The sequence below is a fragment of the Mus caroli genome, unplaced genomic scaffold (assembly GCF_978045245.1).
Source record: "Mus caroli unplaced genomic scaffold, Mus_caroli_1 scaffold_12, whole genome shotgun sequence".
Lineage (NCBI taxonomy): Eukaryota > Metazoa > Chordata > Mammalia > Rodentia > Muridae > Mus > Mus caroli.
The window spans coordinates 53,206,827-53,221,767 of NW_028227267.1; the positions used below are offsets into that span (position 1 = coordinate 53,206,827).

Sequence of the window (14,941 nt, forward strand, 5' to 3'; positions counted from 1 at the left end):
CAGTGGTCTGTTTCTTCCCTCTCTCTTTATCAAGTTTTCTAGCCACAGGGTACTTTTTGTAACTGGAGCAGAATCCCAGAACATGTTGTAACATGTGAGCATACTTCTGGGATGCTTTAAGATATAGACTATGAAATATATGTATATACAAATTAGTATAGCTGGGCATGGTGGTGTGCACCTTTCAGTCCTTGGGAGGCAGAGGCAGGCAGGTTTATGAGAGTTCTAGGCCAGCCTGGTGACAGAGTGAGGCCCTGTTTCAAAGACAAAAACAAATCAAAGCCAGAAAAACTTACCATTGGTCACGTTAGAGTTTGGTATTCTATTAAAAACCTTATTTAATTTTAAAGTATACAAAATAATCATATTTTAATAAAGGACATTTAGGGGTTTACAAAATTATATCAGTGACAAGCATGAAACCACAACTCTTATTTATTGTTACAAAATGGCTTTCCAATGACATTCTTGGCAGGAAGAAGTGTCCCCTGTTGGATTTGTTGACTGTCATCTTGTAGGATACACATAAGGCATAGTGGTAATGGTTCAACTTGCCCTAGAAAGGCTACATATTGACCTAAACTAGTTTCTTCTATTTCTTCCAAATATCCACATTTCTGTTTCCAGTTAAGAAGGCAATGCTGAAGAGGGAGGCAAACACACTTTCAAAAGTAGAAAAACTTAGTTTTAATCAACAGGATTGGGAGTCTAGAAGTTTCATTGGTTCTCTGAAAACCACCCCATTTGGTTTCTGCACCGTTGAATTGTCCCATGGCAGTGAAATTCCCAAGCAAACCCATGAAGTCCCTATCTTCTGATGCTGATTGCAACATCCCACAGCTACAGAGTAGACAAACTGGTGGGGGGTGGGGGTGGGGTGGGGCTGAGTTAGGCTCATGGCAGGTGGCAGTTGTCGGCATATCCTATCTGTCTCTTACACAAAATTACAGTTGACTATTTTAATTGAGGCCTCTTCTTGTCAGAAGCCAGCACGAGAAGCTTCAGGTTTGTCTCACTTGTGACAGGCAGTAGAGTTACAGCCCTGAGCCCAGCACACCAGTGATGAATACAATAGGTGGGCCCTCAGCCACACTGCAGGTTTCCCATAACACAAAGGCCAACATCTTAAAGACCCTGTGAGATCTGGTTACACACCATGCTCACTTCACACACTGAACCTCTGGACTAGGAGGAATGTATAATACTTTCCAGATCGTTTTAGGAAAAAAAGAGCCTATCTTATTTTAAGGTTTTCATTAAAAAAAAAAAAAAAAGCACACAGCACTTGAAGCATTAAATAGCTTTTTGTCCATTGTTGTACACGTAAACTATCAAAGCAAATAACAGTATGGCGATTCTTTACCTTTAGCTAGGGGTAACTTGGGGGAGGGTACCCTGAGGAAGGACTCAGTGGCACCTTCCTCAGGACTGGGTTCCTCTCTCCTGTCCTCAGAGGAAGAGAAACAATGTGAGATCCCTTTGTTTAAACTGTGAATGTATCCTCCAAGCTTGGTCGCTGCTACCAGCACGGGGTCTCAGTGGAACTAACTTTAGAACCCATTAATACAGGCATAGAATTGGGCCTTTGTTTGGGAGCTTTGGGGGAAGGGAGGTCCACGGAGGCTTCTGGAGTTTCATAGGAGGCCTCCAGGGACTTCAAATGGTGGCATTTTAGATGGGAATGTTTGTCTTAGGAACTGCTGGTGGCCGAGCTCTGCCGACTAAGCGACTAAGCGTGGGTTGCCTCACCCTCTCCCTCCATCTTTGCTCCAGCAGCCAGGCAATGCATTAGACTGGCCTTTTGGACTTTCCTGAGCAATACCTGACGAACAGATAGCACAGCTCTGTGATATTTAGCAGGATGCAAATTCCAGACACAGAAATCATAAACACGGTGAAGACAGTCTTTTCTGTGGGCCTGGAAATGAAGCAGTCCACTGTATTGGGGCAGGGCCAAGCGTTGCACTTCACCAGACGCTGCATGAAGAAGCCATTGTACATGATGTAAAAGACGTACATGAAGACGGCTTCAAAGATGACCCGGAAGAAGATGCTGGTGGTGTAGGTCCACCACAGGGACCCTTCAATACGGACCTTCTGGGTTTTGATCTCTTCGATGTCCTTAAACTCGTTCTTTATCTCTCCCTTCATGAACTTCCGTTTCTTTTCATGTCTCCGGTAGGCCACATGCATAGCTACCAGGAGGGCTGGCGTGGACACCATGATCAGCTGCAGAGCCCAGAGCCGGATGTGAGAGATGGGGAAGTGGTGGTCGTAGCATACATTCTTGCAGCCAGGCTGGAGCGTGTTGCAGACAAAATCGGCTTGCTCATCTCCCCACACCTCCTTCGCAGCCACCACGAGGATCATGATGCGGAAGATGAAGAGGACCGTGAGCCAGATCTTCCCAATGCTGGTGGAGTGTTTGTTGACACCCCCGAGGATGCTCTGGAGTGTGCCCCAATCCATCTTGTCCTCTGGATGGTTGGCACTGGAGAAGACAAACATAATATCATTGGTTTGGCCAGAAAGTAGGTCCTATCTCTGGTTCTGGGTATGTATTCTTAACGTCTTCCCGGGCAAACACCAAAGCACACACAGCCTCCTCTAGGATGCTGATAGGTGACAACACATTTACTTTGTCATAGGGCTAAGTGTGTGGCTCTCAAACCATCACCAACACATTTCTGTGTACAGTTCTCAAAAAAAAGTTTTTGTTTTTGTTTTAACCCGAGTTAATTCACCTAGTCTTTAACACAAAATAAAGATGTTGTTACAGGGTGCACCAAAGCACAGTACTTGTTACTATAAAGGCAGAACCGGGTTCTGGCTAAGCCTGCTCCCATATGTTCGCATTTCCATACAGGTCACTCAGTGGGTTGTGTCAGTAGTAGCAAGCTTTGCAGTGTATCACAGTAACAGAAAAAAGCTTGGGCCAACCTCACCGTAGAGGCAGGGCTGCCCAGCTCGTATGGCAGAATTTGTGAAATCCCACAGGACCCCGTGTTGTTTCCCGGTAGTTTCTTGGCTGAGGTCACTTCTTTAAACTATTTTAATATTTATGGGCTTGGGAGGCAAGAGCGCTATGTCATTACTAATGGTTTGTATTTACATTTGAGATTCCTCCGCTTAACCTCTCTCTACAAGCCCTGCTGCTTCCACCTTCTGTGTGAGAGGAACAGGGAAAAAGGAAGAAAGAAAGAAAGAAAGAAAGAAAGAAAGAAAGAAAGAAAGAAAGAAAGAAAGAAAGAAAGAAAGAAAGAAAGAAAGAAAAGAAAAGAAAAAAGAAAGAAAACAAAACCAAAAAGGGACAAAAACAGACAAACAAACAACACCAACACAAACAACAACAGCACTAAAACGAGTCTCTGCACCTGGGTCTTCACACGCAGGCTGGTAGTCCCACTCTCAGGTTGGGACTGTTTGGTTAATGATCGGTGTCTGTTTTGATATGTGTTGCAAGTGAGTGTTGCACTGTGGACTATGGTTTTAACCTTGAAGTGATTCTAAAATAAATATATGATGAAAAATGACGGAAAATTAGCTCAGCGGTTCACCAGTTGCTGGTCCAATGAGCCACCTGATGGGGGTTTTGCCTTGGGTGGCACCACGGTGTATGCTGCCTGGGTGACACAGTGTCTATATATGGCCTGTGCCCTAGATGAGCCTCCATAAGCCAATGACCATCTATTTCATCCCAGGGCAGGAACCTTCCATGGCTACACCTGGTCTGTCACAATCAACCCCTCTTTTGATTAATCCCATCCTCCCGGCTGTCCTGACTCACTTGCTTCCACCCCTTCCTTCCAAGCTGTAAAGAATCCTCTTGCTCTTTCTTAAAAGCACCCTACCCTCCTGCTTAGCAAGTTACATCCTGGTTCGCAGTGGACTCACAGCAGGCGCAGAGAGAAGTCCCTCCTTGCCCCTAGTGGCTGTGGCAGAGCACCAGGGAACCCACTTGCTGGAACCCACTCAGCTCTGCCTTGGACAGAGGAGATAGGGCCAGGGGCACGGGGGTTAAGGGATACTGACATACACTGGTAAAACATCAAGTCCTATCCAACTTGGAAAGCAGAAACAGACAGGCTCGGCAGGTTCAGCCCTGACCCATTTATACCTAGACTGTCAGAGGCCCTTGGGGAAGCTGGTTGTCCTCTGAACAGCCTCTCAGCTCCATGTGGTCTGCCCCCAACAGCAGAAGGATTGAAAAGCAACAGTGTTCCAAGTTTAACAAAACAATCTGATTGGAATTAGACCTTCTGTTCTTCCTTCCCCTTCTCCTGAGTGGAGATCAGGACATTGAAATAAACATCCACGCACCTGACCCAAAATACAGAGCCGGAGGATCCCTAGGGCATGTACCTTTGCCTGCCTATAGCATCCACAGACTAGCCCAATAATTATCAACACAGAAAAAAAAAAAAAAACAACTCAATTTCTGCGTAGTAAATTGTGCACTTGTTTATAAAATTACTTAAGTGTTTGTTGAATTTGAGTTTACTGTGTTACCCAGGATGGCTTCTAAATCCATGCAGTTGGAGTTAGCACAACATGGGGGCATGGGGGTTAATACATCTATAATAGCAGAACTCTGGAGGCTGAGGCAGGAGGATTGTGCTAACTTGAGGAAAACTTTTCTGCAGAGCAAGACCCTGGCTCAAGAAACAAACACCAAAAGAGACAAGAACAGAACAGAACAGAACCAAAACAAATAATAATAAATTAAAAAAAAAAAACCAAAAAATGGGAAGGGGTGGCTGGATTGAACAAACACGGTCAAGAAGAAAAAGAAAAAGAGAGAGAAAGAGAGAGAGAGAGAGAGAGAGAGAGAGAGAGAGAGAGAGAGAGAGAGAGAGAGAGAGAAAGAAAGAACCTCCAAGAGAAAACCAAGTAGCTGGGGCATAGCTGTGGGTCCCGGCATATCTGATTGCAACTGCTTGTCTTAAATGGCCTTTCTAAGTGGAGGGAGAGGTTAAAATTTGACCTCACAAAAGGGTTAGGAGTACTAAGCCAGCAGGTGAAGTCGTCAATATTCAACTGTGGTGTGGGAGGTGATTTCCAGGCTGGCCTTAGGACTAGGTCACACGCAGGTCCCTACCTGGCATGGGACACCTGGAGATTGCCTTGAACCCGTGAATCATTCGCTCCTGAGTAGAAGGGAGCTTCTCCTTGTTTATAGTATATTCAGCATATGACCCTTATTTGCCTTAAAGGATACTTCGGGGAGCAGGTGGACCGCCTCCAGATGCTGACCCCACCGCACCCTCCACCCTTCTCATAATTCACTGGCTTAGCCCATAGTTCCCAAAGGACTCCGGGGTAAGTGGAGCCATGACTGAGCCAGGCTTCTCAGGACGGTCCCCAATGGGTCCCATTTAGGCCTACGCTCCCTTCCCTTCCATTGAGGCAGCACCAAGGGGCTGATGCAATTGTCCTAAGGGACAAGTTTCTCAGCAGCACGCCATCTGTGAACCTGTGCCTTCCCTTCCAGCTGTAGCGTCCCGCCTGGACGCAAATCCTTAAAAAAGAATTTAAGGAAAGAAAAAAAAAAGCAATCAAAATCTCCACCGAGTGCAGGCTGGGGTTCCCCAGCTCGCGGGAGCGGCTACGAACGCGCGTTTTTGGCGGTCGCCCACGTCACCCCAGTGCTTTAGGTGGTAAAGGTCAGTGTCTTCCCACGGAGGCCTCCTGCTTAACAAATGAAACCGAGTTTTCCTGCTCAGCTTTCGGTTAGCTAAAAACTTTTCAATGGCGGCAGACAACGCAGCCAGGAGGCCTCAGGAAAATTCTAGCGAAGGAATACTGGCGACACGTCCCAGTCGCGCGCGGAACAGCCTGGCCCCCGCGTCCCTCCCCACCCCGCGCTGTGCGGGACCTCCCGACTCAGGCTGTGCGCGGCGGCGAAAGCAGACGGATCCAACCCCGAGCCCGGCCAGACGCCTGCAGCCGAAGAAACGCGTTCACAGCTCGGGTCCCTATGCACGGGTGGCGGTGGCCCGTAGGGACCGCGCAGCGCGTTCCGGCCTCGGTTTCCCAGGACCGCGGCGGCCCGCACCCCTCCTCGCACCTCACGCGTCCCTACTGGCTGAGTCTCGCGCCCCAGCCACCGTGGGGCGTTGCGATCGGGGGCGGGTTACACCAATGTGACTCGGTGGCGCGGATTGGCGGTCGCACCTGTGTCCGGAGGAGCGTGCAGCGTTGGGTGGCGGGAAGCGGCGAGGCGCTGTCCCCCGTAAGGAGCAGGTCTGAAGTGGGTCCCGGGGCCGCTCCTGGGTTGGTCCGAAATGGGTCGCCGGCTGATCCTGTGCTGGTCGCCGCGGGTCCCGGTGGAGGCTGCGCTCAGTGGACTGGAGCGCCGCCGACTGGCTGCGAGTTGGGAGAGCGGAGCGCGCCGCGCGCTGCGATCCTGGACACCTGTTGGCCGCGGCGCCTTTTAACCAAAGCCCTCACCCCGCCTCTCTCACCCTGGAGCGATTGAGAAAGTTGCGGAGGAGGCGGCTCCCAGTAGCCCGCCACCCCCAGCGCCACGGGCGGGGCTCTCCGGGCACCCAGAGCCGCCAGGGCCCGCCGAGTCGCGAGCTCTCCTGGAGCCTAGGTCACTCCCCACCCCACTCCGCCCCACCCCACCCCCAGCTCTCTTTGAGCTCAAGGCTCTTCCAGTGTCCTGTCCCGAGCTCAGCCTGAACAGAGCTGGTAGACCCTGTGTCTTCACCCAGGACGCAGGTCGCAAAGCTCCAAGTCCCAGCTACTCGCTTTTGGGGGAGTGGGTGATGTTGAAAGAGAGTTGATGTCGCTCTTACTACTCTCACTAGTGGAAAGTGTGCTGTTATATTCGAAGCTTCGCTGTAGTAATATTCTATATATACTCTGTGTGTGTGTGTGTTAGTTAAACGGACGGTACAGTTTTGTGTTGGCCTGCAGCTTCCAGTAGCGCACAGGAGAATCTCCCGTAGCACAGTGAGCTGAGGCATCTAGAATTCGGGTTCAAGGCAGACTAACAGAGGGCGCCGCCAGGGCTGGCCAAATTCTGGCTTCTATTTCCTTGAATTCCCGATTTAATTCAATCACTTTGAACAGGGTGCCAGTGGCTAGGACAGAAGAAGATGTAGAGGTGCGTCTCCAGGGCTGGCCTGGAAGTGGACTTGTCACAGTCTCTGGAGGGTTCTCTGCCTGTGCCCCCTGCTCTCTGTGTCCTCTTTTCCACAACTGAGAGCATTGCAAGGAAGGGGCACCCAGATTCTGCCGGGGCGCGGAATGCGGAAGGAGGGGGGAAGCAGAAGAGGTTAGGCAAGCCCGTTCCTCTTGGAGTCCAGGATGCTGGGAAGACCCTGGGCAGCCTGCATCTACCTCTCTCCGCCAGGCTGTTCGTGGGTTTTGAGGGCTCGGTGTTCCACATTGCTTGGCTGTCTGGATAGTTTTGAGAGGCAAGTGACGTTTCGGTGGACATTCACAAGAGCTACACTTTGGGATACCTAGGCCAACTAGCATCACCCTACTACCCGAGTCCTAGAGCTGCCAGGTTTGGAATGAAAACGGCACATCCCCACAAAGTTCCTTCAGATTAGGTTTACACGCAGTGAAGAAACAGTGATTCATTCTGACAAGGCCCATCTGGTCTAAGGATTGGCTTTCAATGAAAGGACCATAGCTGAAGGTACATGCTTTCCCTGTAAAGCTGGCTTTTGCCGCAGGCAGACCTGACTGCTCTTGCCTGGGCAGAGGAAGGTTGTCCATAGTCGCTTGCTACTACCCCCACCTCCTTTCTAACTGTAAGTCTTAATCTAAGAGGGAGTGTCTCTAAGGAAGAGAGCCTCAGATCTGTGTCCAGCCCTTCAGAGAGAGAAATGTGCTGAATCAGCTTGTGTGGAATAACTGGCCAAGCCAGATGGGGTGGTACAACTCCCTTGGCCTGAGCACATCTAGAGATGAATCAAAGAGGCGATGAGGTGGTGGCAGCAGGCAGGGGTGGAAGGATCTTGGCACCTTTAGCTTCTCATGGGTCGTACAGTTTTCAGTCAATTGGAGCCCCTGTTCAGTGAGGATGACAGAAGCTTCTAGAATCATTGTAGGAAGCTGGCCAGTAAAAGATAGGTTGGAGATCAGAACTGCTTCTCTTTCCCCGTTGAACAATGTCTCCTGAGGTTTAGTGCCCACGTTATGATTACAGGTTCAGCGTCTAGCTCCCTAACTTGCTTCTACAGATTTGCCTAATGGCTGTGTGTTGGCTGATGGTCACAGGTGCTGGGAATATTAGGATGTATCTCTAGCTCATCTCCTCCTCTGTTCCAGCCATCCCTCCTTGTTTCTTTGTGTTATGTTTTCTCCCCAACTAGACCAGAGGCTCCTCTAGGGTAAGAAATGCTAAATTTATTTGTGTATGTGTATACTCCAGAGGGGGAGAGGGGAGAGGGAAGGAGAGGGGAGGGGAAGGGAGGAGAAGGGAGGACAGGGGAGGACAGGGGGACAGAGGAAGCTAGAAAAGAGCTAGGAAGGGTTTGATGGAGATTCTCTTTAAATGAGGCTATACATGCATCTGATTAGCAGATCTTAAGAAAGAGTTTATGTATCCCTTCTCGCACGTTGCCTTTGTAAAGTGAGCTCCCCCACGTTTTCCTGTTTCAACACTTGGGCCCATGAGAAGCTCAGTACCAGTGGGAACACAGCGGGAAGGGAACAGGACCCATGGACCCGCAGTGGATCTGCTCACCTTTGTCTCAGTCGTGGGTGGAAACTAACCAGATAGAGAATAGTTTTGACTTGGCTTTAAGCAGAATCCCACGGCATCTTCTCGGTTGGCCGTGAATGGAGGGAACAGCAAGGCCAGACCGTGGTGAGGGGTGAGCAGGGGCCTCTGAAGCAGCTATTGATGATTAACCAGTGAGGATCACTGACCACTGCACCTTGTCACGTTCACGTGTCTGGACAGGTGAGGGCTGCTTTGCCGTGGTCTATACTGAGAACATAACTTCCCTGGTGATACTGAAAGCGCTTAGGAGGTAAAACGGCTAATGTTTAGGCTACTTAGTATCTTTATAGTTGTTTCTTAAATAATGTGTATAAATATGTGTGTGTGTGTGTGTATGTGTGTGTGTGTGTGCACGCACACCCACACCCATAAAATTATACAACTTGCCATTTTGATGGATGACTGCTTGCCTGTTCCCTCCTGGGGCCATCTCTTGAATCCTGGGAAGGTTGTTCTGAACACAACCTTCACATTTCTGACTCATAAATCAAATGTAGGTGATGGCAGAGAATGTTTCAGAACAAGAAAAGGCTTGCGAGTGTCGGGAGCCCCTGTCCTTCCACTTGACAAGTTTCCAGGCAAGATGGGCCCATCGATCGCCTCTGGAAGAGACATCAGCCCTTGTCATCAGCCCCTAAGGTTCTATATGCTTTTCCTGAGTTTGCTACTGAACCATTAATCCTATGGGTGTGATTAATAAATCCTATTCAGCTCTTCCCAAAATAGCCGTTGGAAACCGGAGGGCCTCTGGCTTCCCTGGATAGTTAATAATGACTCACATTTGACAGTGGAATGCCATGGCAGAAATGGCTTCTCTGGGCCCTGCTAGTCTGAGTGGGTGATTATTATATGGGATATGCTTTCACCACAACTTCTGTTGTTCTTTTGTTTGTTTTGAGTCAGCTTCTTCAGCACAGGCTGGCCTTGACCTTCCTGTGTGGCTTAGGATGGTGTGAATTAATGCCCTGTGACTTCAGTGCCAGCATAGCAGGCTGTACCTCTGACCGGGTGTCTTTATTCACTCCCCAGCCTGCTGTAAGTGACAAGGTTTCCTCCATTTTGTACTTTTTATTTTTTATTTTCGAGACAGAGTTTCTCTTTGTAGTCTTGGCTGTCCTGGAACTCACTTTGTAGACCAGGCTGGCCTCGAATTTAGAAATCTGCCTGCCTCTGCCTCCCGAGTGCTGGGATTAAAGGCGTGTGCCACCATGCCCGGCCTGCTTTATATTTTTAAAAGTTTTAGCACATAAGGTGTTCTGGTGAAACCAAAGAGGCTATGTCTCAGCTGCATACACACGGTGGAAGAGGCCAGTCCCAATGCCATGTCTGGATGAACAGGGGCTCTTGCGGGCACATTGCTGTGCCTCTTCGGTGGTTATTTAAGCAGACTGTGGAAGAATTACAGAGATTCTTTTAAGCATGTTTGTGTCAAATTCACACATAGATTACTCTGAAATGAAGCAACCATAGCTGCCTCTGCTGACCAGCAGTAAACATTCTTTCCTACTGAATATTAAATTCTGTGTATTATAGTGGCTAGTCAACATGGAAACTCTCCATTATCCACAGAGGAGCCAATGGGATTTTTCTGTATTCTAATTTTTGTGACAATGGTATTGTTCCCTATGTTATTTTTAATTGTTTTTGGAGCAAGCTGGGGGATGGAACTCCAAGAAAGAAAGGAAGAAAGGAAGAAAGGAAAGAAAGGAAAGAAAGGAAAAGAAAGGAAAGGAAAGGAAAGGAAAGGAAAGGAAAGGAAAGGAAAGGAAAGGAAAGGAAAGAAAGAAAGAAGCCTCGTGTACTATTTTAGAATATAGTCAGGATTGACGGTTCTTTGTTATATTATATTTGATAGACAATAGTAACTCAATGTTAAACATTTGTCTACTGTGGTCTGAATTTAAGGTTTGTTTCCTGGGGACCACTGACTATGGTTAGGCTTTTGCTCCCAAAGTCCTTGTTACAGTGTGTTCTGCAACCCACAAATCCCTTTCGAGGACTGTAATATTTGGTCTTAAGATTCAGAATAGAACTTATGTGGTAGTCATTCTTTTAAAACTCTCCTTAAACTGCTTGAGAGAAATTTCTGCTTTAGGGGAGAAATGTCCTTAAAGGAAAGATGGGCAAATAAATCTCAGGGCCACAAAACAACCCCAAATGCTTGCAATACCCAATATGCACAGTAGATGGCACTGTTAAGACTCACTCAGAGGCCCTGTACTGGGAGAAAATCTTACATTTTATTTTTCTAGTTTCGTGTTGCCCTCTTGATCTCCGGAGTGAGCTGGGAAATATACTTATTTCTTCTTACCCTCCCCCCGTTCCTCTTTCCTATCCCCCCTCTTCTTCCTTAAGCAGGCATGAAACAAAAAAGAAGAGAATATCAGAATGTACTGCTCTTAACAAGGGTAAGTAATGCTTTGTGAGATATTTGCACATATGGACTACCAGTTCCGGTGTAAAGTGCCCTTCTTCTTGCTGTCTTTCTCTTCTACAAGCAAATGCGAAAAGCCACTGTGTGTTCCATTTCCCGAGTGACAAGATCTATCACAGTGACTGCAGGTGAAGAGGCTTCTAACACAGAGGAGGGACATGGGGACTCTGAATGTCTAAACATCTCCTCTTCGCTGTGCCTTAAGTTCACAGCTGGAAATTCCAACAGGCTCCTGGCTGGCAAGATGTATTGTGGGTGGGCAGCGTAAGCACTTTATTCAGGTTGGGAAAGGACATCTGGTCCATTACTAGACCTCTTTCTTCAGGACTCCCTGTTCTGCTAAGAGCAATAGCAATGTCTGGCTAGGTCTGTCTTGTCCCATCCCATCCCCTTCTTCCTTCCTTCTCTTCCTTCCTTCCTTCCTTCCTTCTTCCCATTCTTTTTCTTTGAAACAGAAATGGCCTGGAGCTTGCTATGTAGACTAGGCTGGCCTAGAACTCACAGAGATCCACCTGCCTCTGCCGTCTCATGCTGAGATTAAAGGTGTTTGCCACCACACCTAGCTTTTAGGTCTTTTACTAAATATAAAGGAGTATAATTATAGCTTTCGGTGGATAGCACTGTCACCCATCAGTCATTTTAGTGGATTTATGTATGTAAAGAACTGCATAGAAAGGTGCATATGTATGATGTGTGCGTGTGGATATATGCACTCGTGTGTGTGTGTGTGTGTGTGTGTAGGTAGGTAGGCAAGCATACATGTGACAGCTGTATTGGAAGTCAGAGGCAAAACAAACACCGTAAGTTTTAGTCCTCACCTTCTGCCTTGTTTGAGACAGGCTGGCTGCTCAGCGGGCTTCCAGGATGGCTCCCGTCCCTGCTCTCTACTTTGCTGTAGGAGCACTGGGATTTCATAGGCTCTGGGGATCTCAAGGGGAGTCTTTATGCTTGCATAGAAAGTAACTTACACACTGGACCGTCTTCTCAGCCTCTTTCTGGACACCTTCAATGTGAAAGTTTGCATTGGATAATTGAACTCTGAGAAGAGACAGCAAATGATGAAGATTTGGGTCATCTCCTGGATTTGAAATGAATGTATTGGGGAGAAGTTTAGTGTACTAGGCTATTGCTGATGGCAGTTTGGGGATGCTGTATGCATGTAGCTTACAGGTGTGGAAATGGTGCTGAGCAGTTTGCAGAGTCTTGGCATTGCCAATGGAAGGGACCATTCACCTTTCCAGACAATTCCGTGATGAGCGCGCAGCCTACTGGGTGCTCAGATTGGGATTTGGATTTTTTTTTTTTTGAGACAGGGTCTGTCTATGTAGCTGTGGATGTTCAGGAACTCTCTGTATAGACCAGGCTGGCCTCAAACTCACAGAGATTCTCTTGCTTCTGACTCCCAAGTGCTGGAATTAAAGGTATGTACCACCATAACTGGCCTCTTGCTAGGCTTTTCAAAGATGTTTTGTGTGTGTGTGTGTGTGTGTGTGTTTGCTTATGATTTATCAAAGGAAAAGATGTTGCAGATGTAACATGGCTAAGTTTAGATTGTGTGATAGAAACACACACACACACAGGAATCTCTGGGGGTAAAGCCATGCAGGTTAGTGTGCTAATCATGTCTGCAGAATTGAGGGTTCCTACTCTCGAAGACGCTTCATGCTTATCTCATTGCAGGAGTCCATGAAGGAAGTTCCTTCCCTCTTGCATGCTTTCTTGCTTTTTTCCCTAAGACAAGTCCTTATTTTGGCATCCCTGACTACCTGGAACTCACCGTGTAGACCAGGCTGACCTAGAACTTATTATAGTGCTTCCCTCTACAGCTTCAGCCTCCCAAATCCTGGGTTTATAAATGTGTGTTAGCAATCTAGCCTTTCAACAGACATAGAAACAAAGTTAAGAATCAGAGAGCTGGGCAGAGTCTGGCCATCAAAGCATGAGGACCTGATTAGGATCCACAGCACCTGTGAAATACTGCTGTGGCGTCGGACTTTTATAATCCAGAGCAAGTGAGGGGAGAAGGCGGATCCTTGGAGCTCAATTGGCTAGCCAGTCTCACTGGGTTGATCATCTCACTCTCTCTTTCCCTTCTTCCTCTCCCTCTCTTTCTCTGTCTTCCCTAGCCCCTCTCCCCTTGCCCCTCTCCCCTTGCCTCCTCCCTCCCCCTCTCCCTTTCCTCCTCTTCCCTTCCCCCTCTTCCTCTCCGTTCCCTCCCCCCCCCAGCTTCCTGGCACCCAAGAAGTGAGAGTGTCCAGTGACCACCACCATGATGCTCTCTGCTTGCCGTGCATCCTGTGAAACTTCTCTCCCCTTCACTAACTGAGGATCCACAGCAGTTAATGGTTGGTGAGGTAGGGAGCGGCATTTTCTTTAGTGGAGTGGCTACTGGTAAGTCTCCCATGTTCATGTGACCTTGTAAACGTGTAGCCACATTCCTGTAGGTAATGCTTGTGTGATTCATTCGTTCACACATGCAAACAACAACAACAATAGCAGCAATAACCCCTCTTCAAAGCAAACACACCCCAAACCTGACTTGAAAGTAGAAGAGTAGCTAAGAAGAGGAAGAGGATCGGGAGTGACAGGAACAGAGAGAAGGCAAGGTAAATAGTATCAAAATAAATAGTATCAAAATACACGATATGCAAGTATGAGAAATCATACGTGATATCTATGCTGATAAAAACTTCAAACGTAAAGTCAGCAGCCGTGAAGTCCCCAAAGCTTCTCCCCACTTTAAGCCTCCTCAGGTGTTTTATCACAGAGACAGAAACCTGACTCAAATGCAGTGATGACGTCTGTGTCTGTGGTTTTATATCATGCCTTCTCCCACTTGACTATAAAAGTGGCCGTTGGTATAAGGCTGGAAAACAGAACTAAATAGTTTCTCAGTGTTTGAATTCTGGAACCACGTTAGAGTTGACCACAAGGCATGTCTCGAGTAATACTTACTCTTCCTAGCTCAGACACTGAGGCCAGAGGCAAACCATGGAGAGGGAGGGCGGGAATAGTGAGCTTGGGGTAGGAGCCAAGGGTGTGGTTCCCATCAGGCTTCCGGTCCCATGCTCACATCCTTAGTCTGACTCAGCCTCAGCTCTGCTTCCATCTTGAAATTTGACTGCTGAGGGTCTCATTCTAAACATCTGGCAGAAAGAAAAGGCCTTGTGTTCACTGCAAACAAAACGCAAAACACCCTGGAGGTGTTTTATATCCGATATCCACCATTTGGTAAAAGATTGTACAGTACGTAAAGAAGCAAGAAAATGAAACCCGTAATCAAGAGGAAGATCGGTGAAGTAGAAGCAGATCCGCAGATCCATGGAAATGAACAGGGTGGGAAACAAGTTTAATGTCAACCCAAGTCAAAGGGAAGCCGGAGTGCTGTATCACAAAACACGCCTCAAAATAAGGCGAGAAGAATTGAAAAGGCACTGCAAATGGGCAAAGGGCCATTTATTTCATCAAGAAGACATCCATATTGACTGTGGAATCACTGCGTACCAGAGTTGTAAAACATAAGAATAAAAATTGAAAATACTAAAGGGGAAAATGACGACTTTGTATTTATAGACTAACAGAATTCATAGAAAATGTTCACAAAATTATTAAGGACATAGAAGATCTAAACCTTATCATTAATATTTGTGGAACATCACGAGTCCCATCCCCGTAACCTTATCTATGCATAACTGTCTCCCACAGACACCATCTGTTACCCCCAAAGATTCTTAATCATGAAACAAGCCTCAATAAATTAT

The 14,941-nt window shown here is 47.5% G+C and overlaps 1 protein-coding gene and 1 pseudogene across 3 annotated transcripts; one reads left to right on the top strand and one right to left on the bottom strand.

Annotated features, from left to right (window-relative positions):
- Positions 1-417: 417 nt before the first annotated feature.
- On the bottom strand, positions 418-8,813 carry Gjb2 (gap junction protein beta 2). 3 transcript variants are annotated; one of them, XM_021181925.3, is made up of 2 exons: positions 8,708-8,813; positions 418-2,491 (listed from the first exon to the last, which is right to left on the bottom strand). In XM_021181925.3, exon 2 carries the CDS (start codon positions 2,467-2,469, stop codon positions 1,789-1,791), a length of 681 nt encoding a protein of 226 aa, XP_021037584.1. In that variant the 5' UTR covers positions 2,470-2,491; positions 8,708-8,813; the 3' UTR covers positions 418-1,788. The 3 variants fall into 3 exon arrangements, with proteins under 3 accessions (XP_021037584.1, XP_021037582.1, XP_021037583.1); XM_021181923.3 differs by lacking the exon at positions 8,708-8,813 and adding an exon at positions 6,175-6,414; XM_021181924.3 differs by lacking the exon at positions 8,708-8,813 and adding an exon at positions 3,375-3,455.
- Positions 5,749-6,788, top strand: LOC147001885 (uncharacterized; annotated as a pseudogene).
- Positions 8,814-14,941: the final 6,128 nt, after the last annotated feature.